We start from the raw sequence: 8,595 nt of genomic DNA, 5'->3' as shown, positions 1-8,595 counted from the left end.
TTCCTTCCTTCCTTCCTTCCTTCCTTCCTTCCTTCCTTCCTTCCTTCCTTCCTTCCTTCCTTCTTTCTTTCTTTCTTTCTTTCTTTCTTTCTTTCTGTCCTTCCTTCCTTCCTTCCTTCTTTCTTTCTTTCTTTCTTTTTTCCGTAAAGGAAAAATAATCAAGCCTTATAATGTTAATCCAATCTACATTAATACCTGTCCTTAACCAGCAACAAAGATGACAGTTTTCCAGAGATATGTTCATATAACTTTTCCTAACTCATCAAGAGGAAGCAAGAGAGGAAGAGAGAGAGGAAGAAAGAAAGAAAGAAAGAAAGGAAGGGAGGGAGGGAGGGAGGCAAGCTGTACCATCTTCCCACAACTTTTAGCTCAAGTACAGTTTTGGTTCTTGAAAGGAATGATAGGAGATAATGTTTTCTTGAAGAAAACATAGTCATTTTATTCACAAAGTTAACACGCTTTTAAAAACCATATGGCCATTTTTTTCAGCTAAAGAGTAGAGGGAATTTTTTTAATCAATGTAAAAACCTAATGAAGATTAAAAAAAAGAATTTAAATGTCTATCAGAGCGTTCTCTATCCTCAAATGAGTATATGGCCATTCTCCTACAAAGTAGAACTTTGGTGTCTGAATGAAAGTCAGAGCCTAAATTTTAAATTATTAAGGTTAAGAATACAAAGTACTTAGAAAGCCCATCAGATCGGTTAGCCTATTAATTCACAACACATATTTTTTGTTTTTAACTGGGAACTATATAAGCCTATTAGCACAAATACTCTGCTTATCTTTAAACATCTTTGCATTAAATTGCTCTGACTTAAGCACATTACATGACAGTTAGATGTCAATTTAAAATATACTGTTTTGAATAAAACAAATAAATGATTTTATACAGATAAAATTAGTTTTTAAACTGCAAAGAATGGAGATATTGGGGTGGAGGGAGACCAACCTTTGAAATTTGGTCTTATCCTGGGATCATAACTGACCAATAGCCTATTCAAGATATTGCTAGTGGAGTTGGCCGGTACTCGGGCAAGGTCCTCGGCTGACTGCTGCCTATACGAGAAAAAGCAAAACAAAGCCCTGGTAAGTATTTAGAATAGCAAGCAACAGGAATGCGTGATGTTCATTGGAGAAAAGACTTCGCTTTTTGAGATAAATTTGCAGCATGGCTTTTCCAAATAGAGGTGAAAAGTAGTAGGCTTATCAGAATCCCAAAAAGTATTTGTCATAAAAAATAAAAACAAACACAAAAAGTATTTTAGCGTTTAATTTTACCAAATGCATGAAACACTGCCCTAAATACTTCATGTTACTTTCTTTAAATAAAATTAAGCAGACCTCTCACTTGTCCTGAAGCAACATGCAATCAAAATCTAGACAAGCACAAAAGAATGGCAGACAAGGAAACAAGAGCAAAAAATAGTTTTTGAATAATATATATAATATTAACCTTCCACCTAAGCAAAGGAGTATGTGAATACTACAGGATGATACGGCCAGAGGGTCCAAGAATTCACAAAACAATCATGCTGACCCATAAATGATATTGTCCAAGAAACACACAAGGAATGCTCTCCGTGGAGTAAAATACACCGGGGATTGGTAAAAGCAGTTCCTCAAATATCAGACCAATTAAAAGGGGAAAATACAGAGCTCTGAGATACAGCTGCCTTTTCTTTTACATGCACATATTTGCTGTCAACTATCAAAAAGAGAAAAAATGCCATTTTTTTCTATTTTAATCAACTTTGAACAATGAATCTTGACTAGACTGGTAGTTGCTTGGGAGCACGTAAACGCTTCCTTGGAAGCCAATGGAAACTGTTGTTCTTTACTGTTGGTTTGGATTCATTTACCACCTGTAAAGTCTTATCATATAATCATTTTCCCAGTCCAAAAATAATATTCATGAAAATCACAGGGAAGATTAAAACTACACTTGGAGCATCCAGCATTGTCTATTCCGTACCGATACGGTAAAAGTGTCAATTTCATAAATGACATTATAGGAAGCAAAAAATGTCATGTGCTTGGCTTTGTTTTAAAATCCCAGCTCTGACCTATCAGGCAGTTCTCTTCTGTGTTAATTATCGTGCAATGTGCTGATAAGATAAGACACAACCACTACAGGTGAAATATGACAGGTATTAAGAAGCGCATGAAAAAATCCAAAACTACTGTGAGTTGATACAGACAACCTTTTCAAGTAGCTCTCAGCAAGAATCCAAAACATTGGAGAAAAAAATGAAAACCAATTAGTTACGCCCCCCAAAGGTGCAGGAGATTAAGTAGATTTGTTTCTCAAGACCTTATCAGCTCCTATATCCTAGCTGCAGGATTTGGGGACCCGTAATGAGATTTTCCCATTCATTCATTTTCCATTTCATTCTCAAGAGAATGAGGTTATGTGGCAAAATTAGATATTAAGATGCAAATTAGTGTCCAAACCCATCTACAAGTTTTCTCATTCAAGGGAGGAAAACGGAATTGATGGATTACAAACTACACTTGAATTGGATCAATTAAGGACTGCTATTATTATGTCTCGATATAAAATCCTTCACAAGTACATTTCTTCTAAGCAATAGAATGAACCAGACAACATAAAGACAATTAACAATTTCTTTTCTTTTTTGACCATTGGTCAATACATATTTTCATGTCTCTGCTGCAGGTAACCTGATATGAGTCTTTAATCAATACTTCACCTTTCTTTATATTAGAAATTCAAAGACATTTTAAAATTTAAGTGAAATCTCATGTATTTATATTCTCATGGATGAATTCAGGGATGTTTCTCCTACCTAAATAAAAAAATAGAAATCATTCTTTTTCAGCTTGGTCAATCCTAAAATAACATTAAAGTCATCTCCACACATTAAAATATATTTTAAAAGCCTAGATAGCTACATCACTTTCTTCAAGAGAGCTGAAACAATTTGCATATAGCACATTTTCCTGTGTTTGCACTTTACTATACATAACCTTATAATTTGGAAAGTGGCTAGTATTTATACAAAATAACCAGGAATAAGAAGAGTTAAATGATTTTAATTAGGTTCCATGCTCAATGTCTATTTCGTTATTAGAGATTTCACATTCTGAATCTCAGTCCAATGTTTTATCCATCTGATGAGGCCATTGTGTTTTCTTTCAATAAATCTATCAACGATTATGATATTATTACACAACAGGATTGATTTCATGGAAATATGATATTAATTTAAGACAATAACTGAGTCTACTGAGGCAAAGTCATCAAATGACTAGAGAAAATAATGTCTTTTATATCAAAAGCCTTTTTACAGCCTGCCTCTTTTGTTCACTCACCTAAACTTGAACTGATGTCATGACTAATATGCTAAGGAATGGACCAGGCTGTATAGCTGGATGATGTAATGTTTTCCAGCACTAAAGGAAAAATCCAGAGATGTCTTTCCAAAGAGGGAAGCTCAGTTTTCCATTAACTGCAGAATGTACTTATTTTCCATGACCCTTTAGCAACCACACAGCACTGCTGCATTTCAAAGCTGGTGTGCGCGGGCATATTGGCTTCACATCCTCCCTTAAACCAGGAATCTGAGTCAAAGGACCGTTTTGTTTTTCCAGTTACAAGTGCAGCAACCATGGTCACAGGTCTTCACAGACCTGAGTGTGGCAGGGCACTAGCCAGGTCATCTCAAGGAGGGAGCTGCCTGCTGGCTGTGAACTAAAGCAAGCAAAGTGGAGGGAGGAAAGAGCAAGGCGTGTGAAATGTGTACGTTGTATTATTTCTCCTCTTTACTCGAGGGCAGTGATTCTTTACCTCTTTTTTAGCACTACAGGTACCGCTGAGAATATGATGAAAGCTATGTGCTTCCCTTAGAAAATGGCCACAAAGTTTGCAATGCTGAGGGTTCCCGGATGTGCCCCACAGGTTAAGAAACCCTCCTTCGTGGAAACAAATGTTGTTATCCTCACCTAAAGTGAGATAAGGGGAGATTTTTTTTTTTTTTTAAAGCTGATGGGACTTTGTCAAAAAGACACAGGAGCCAACTGAAAGAGCTCCCTATGGCCAAATCTAGGATGACTCGAGCAATAAAATAAAATTGTACTGGCTTATAATCCAAAGTATAAAATAAGAACGCATGAGTCCATAAAGATGTAAATAAAATGGCTGATTGAGTAAATAACTAAATGGTAGAGCACAGATGAATCTCCCGTGCAGAATTCCAAATAACTGGCATAGATCCTCTGCTCTCAAATTGCTGAAGCATCACACCCCCAGCTTGGTGTGAGCTGTGCACAGTGACACCTTTCCAAAGAGCATGGGATGGAAAGGGGGAAAAACAGTAAGTTCGGGGGGAGAAACCTGACAAATGCGACCTCACCCAGGTGACTAGCCTTAACCTCTAACCAGGTGATAAGTCATGTTGACTCTGTGTACGCTTAATATGATGTGATGGGACTGTCATTTCTAAACGAGTGTTCTTCCTCCCCAGAACACATAGCTTCAATCTAGTCCTGACAAAAACATCAGACAAATCCCAGCGGAGGGACATTCTACAAGCTACCTGACCACGATTCCTCAAAGCTTCCATGGCCACAAAAAACAAAGTCTGAGAAACTGTCACAGCGGAAAGGAGCCTAAGGAGGTGTGAGGACTGGATGCCATTTGTATCCTGACTGGGGACCTAGAGCAGAAAAAGGACATTAGCTAAACACTAAGCAATCGAAATATAGACTACAGTCAATAACAATATACCACTGTTGGTTCTTTTTTTAACATCTTTATTGGAGTATAACTGCTTTACAATGGTGTGTTCATTTCTGCTTTATAACAAAGTGAATCAGCTATAGATATACATATATCCCCATATCTCCTCCCTCTTGTGTCTCCCTCCCACCCTCCCTATCCCACCCCTCTAGGTGGTCACAAAGCACCGAGCTGATCTCCCTGTGGTATGCAGCTGCTTCCCACTAGCTATCTACTTTACGTTTGGTAGTGTATATATGTCCATGCCACTCTCTCAATTCGTCCCAGCTTACCCTTCCCCCTCCCTGTGTCCTCAAGTCCATTCTCTACGTCTTTGTCTTTATTCCTGTCCTGCCACTAGGTTCTCCAGAACCATTTATTTATTTATTTATTTAGATTCCATATATATGTGTTAGCATATTGTATTTGTTTTTCTCTTTCTGACTTACTTCACTCTGTATGACAGACTCTAGGTCCATCCACCTCACTACAAACAACTCAATTTTGTTTCTTTTTATGGCTGAGTCTTGAGTTGTAAGAAATGTGCTAAACTAATGTAAGACGTTAATAATAGGGGAAACTAGATGCAGGATATTAGGAACTCCATATTATTTTCTATATTTTCTATATTTTTCTATAAATCTAAAACTGTTTTAATTTTTTTTTAATTAATTAATTTATTTTTTGCTGCGTTGGGTCTTCGTTGCTGCACGCGGGCTCTCTCTAGTTGCGGCGAGCTGGGGCTACTCTTCTGTGCGGTGCACGGGCTTCTCATTGTGGAGGCTTCTCTTGTTGTGGAGCGCAGGCTCTAGGTGTGCGGGCTCACTAGTTGTGGCTCACGGGCTCTAGAGCGCAGGCTCAGTAGTTGTGGCACACAGGATTAGTTGCTCCGTGGCATGTGGGATCTTTCTGGACCAGGAATCAAACCCGTGTCCCCTGCATTGGCAGGTGGATTCTTAACCACTGCACCACCAGGGAAGTCCCTGTTCTAATTGTTTTAAAAAGTTCATGTGAGGAACAAAAAAGAAGAGGGGGGACAAATAATAATAATAATAAACACCTCACCAAAGATGAGCAAGGTGGCAAATAACGTATGAAAAGATGCTCCACATCATGTATCACCAAGGAGATGCAAATGAAAACAACGAGGTACCACTACACACCGATCGGAGTGGCCAAAATCCGGAACACTGACAACATCAAATGCTGACAAGGATGTGGAGCCAGCAGACACTTGTATTCATTGCTGGTGAGAAAGCAAAATGGTGCAGCTGCTTTGGAAGACATTTTGGTGGGTTTTTATAAAATGAAACATACTCATACTATACGATCCAGTAATAGCACTCCTTGGTATATACCCAAAGGTAATGAAAACTTATGTCCACACAAAAACCTGCACACAAGGCTTACAGCAGCTTTATTCATAACTGCCGAAACTGGAAGCTACCAACATGTCCTTCAGTAGGTGAATGGATAAATAAACTGGGGAACATCCAGACAGTGGAACATTATCCAGCGCTAAAAAGAAATGAACTGTCAAATCATGAAAATAAAAGGAGGAAACTGAAATGCATATTTCTAAGAAGCCAATCTGAAAAGGCTGTATAGTTCCAACTATATAACATTCTGGAAAAGGCAAAACTAGAGACAGTACAAAGACCAGCAGTTGCCCAGGGGTTGGAAGTTTGGAGGAGAGATGAGTGGGCAGAGCACAGAGGATTTTTAGGGCAGTGAAAATACTCAGTATGACACAATAATGATGGACACATGTCATTGTGCATTTGCCCAAATCCACAGAATGCTCACCACCAAGAGTGAATCCTCATGGAAACTATGGACCTTGAGTGATCACGATGTAGATTCATCAACGGTAACAAATGTACCATCTGATGGGGATGTTGATAATGAGGGAGACTAGGCCATTGTAGGGGCAGAGGGTACACGGGAAATCTCTGTACCATACTCTCTATTGTGCTGTGAACCTAAAAATTCTCTGAAAAAGTGAAGTTAAGAGAAAGAACAAGAAAGAAGCTAAAAGATTCAGACAGGCACTCACACTTTCTTATTCCAAAATCCACAGCTATAGCTGGAGGTAAACTCTCTATACAGTCAGGTAAAACTGACATTTTGATCATACGTGAAGGCTGGGGCTTATGAAAAACCACTGCTACAAGTCTGTACATATCCTCTTACTAAGAGGTTAGTTCCCATTTTTATCTACATGGAAGAATTTTTAATTAGACAATCAGATAGACATACAAAGACAGACAAACACTTCCTAGATTCAGGTAATAAATCAGGTCAGTAGTTATTTAAGAATCCAGATAATTGTGGGGTTATTGTACTTTTATTTGTTTTGTATTCACCTTGCTATAGTATAATTTATTATCACCTCTCTTAACAGCTTCGGTATTTATTTTCCATTCGGTCTTCCCAAATTGTGAACGGAAGGTTTATGAATACAGTGAGTGATACCTTTGACTGACTAGTTGACTTTAATTAGTTTTATATTATTTGAAAAGAATGTGTTTATGAGTGTATGTGTATATGTGCAGCAAAGTCTGTTGTGTTATAATTGTCCAAGAATTATAATTACAAACAGTGTTCCTCAACAACCATTTTGTCACTCCTGTTGGGCTTAAGGAACTGTTAAATCCCATGGAAACATTTGACAAACTTGTCTGTCTTCAATTACGCAATTACATTACCCATGGCTCATAGAAAAAAATATTTTTCATGAAGTAGAAACATCTATTTAGAGATGCTATATATTGGACACTAGTGATTTCCAAAACTCATCAAAAACTGCGGTCCTTTTGATACAAGCCTCATGGCACAAGGAATTAAACTTAAACCTCAACCCAAACAAAATGTTTACTGTGCAATTATTTTCCATACTACACAGAAATGGTATTCCACCCAGCCCAGCAAATCAGAATCCATAGTGCTGCAATAATACCTCTGACTCTGAGACAAATTACAACTGGAACAGGACTTATCTTCTGTCAGTTTTCCGCACGTAGCATAAGTGTAAAATACTTCCCTTCTGGCCTAAGAGACGTGGTAATAAGATAAGCTCCACAGTCGCATAATAAAGTTAAGTACGGGTATCACTGAAGACACTCTTATCTTAAGGGTGGACACTGTACTAGTGCCAGACAGACTGTGAGATTGCCACGTGACACTGGCAAATCACTTCCCCTCTCTGAGCCTCCGTGTACTCACCTTTAAATGAAGGTCTAAATGAGGTGAACTCTAAGATCCGTGCAGGTGCCAATCCAGATACCCCTGTGATGGATCCTGGGGTGCTGCTTCCCCCCAGATCTCCCAGCACAACTGAGGCTGCCAGAAATGTGGCTGCTTAAGGCTCTGAGCTCAGTCTCTTCAGAAACAGCCTTCAGCTGAAGGCGAGCCATGTCTGAAGACTCTCTGTGAGGACACCAAGCCCCAAGTCCCTCTCTACTAACCGAGGCCGCTCTAAAGGCCATCCCAGCCTCGAGCTCCTGGGGCATGACTGAAGCCTCAGTTGCAACTGCCTTGTTCCTGTGTTTGAATCTGCCTTTCTCAGCCCCAAGAGGTCTTGTTCCCAAAACAATCTCACTCTGCAGGTCAATCTCCATCTCAGAGTGTGTCCCTGAGAAAACTCAACTTAAGACATTAAACAGTAAGAACCCTTAAAGAACAACAAAAGCTTCACCAGCCACGCCACTACGATCTACTGCATTTCTCCTCTACTTCAGTCGTTTAAGGTTTCATTTAAGAAAGCTCTTGGCGTTCACAACACGCCATGCACAGTGCATGTGCTAATGAGGTAAAGAGTCAAACACACATACGGGTGATTCTGACATGAAGGT

General features: G+C 39.0%; 1 protein-coding gene across 1 annotated transcript in view; it reads right to left on the bottom strand.

Moving 5' to 3' along the window:
• GLRB (glycine receptor beta) overlaps nucleotides 1-8,595 on the bottom strand; it is a 66,354-nt gene that overhangs the window by 37,859 nt on the left and 19,900 nt on the right. The window contains exon 2 of the mRNA XM_029235556.1: nucleotides 953-1,059. Within this exon, the coding sequence (XP_029091389.1) occupies nucleotides 953-1,059 (107 nt within the window). The remainder of the gene's footprint in view (nucleotides 1-952; nucleotides 1,060-8,595) is intronic.

This window comes from Monodon monoceros, unplaced genomic scaffold (genome assembly GCF_005190385.1).
Source record: "Monodon monoceros isolate NGI ecotype Baffin Bay Population unplaced genomic scaffold, NGI_Narwhal_1 Super_Scaffold_20, whole genome shotgun sequence".
Lineage (NCBI taxonomy): Eukaryota > Metazoa > Chordata > Mammalia > Artiodactyla > Monodontidae > Monodon > Monodon monoceros.
Note: the sequence above shows the minus strand (reverse complement) of the source record. Positions and strands in the feature narration are given on the sequence as shown.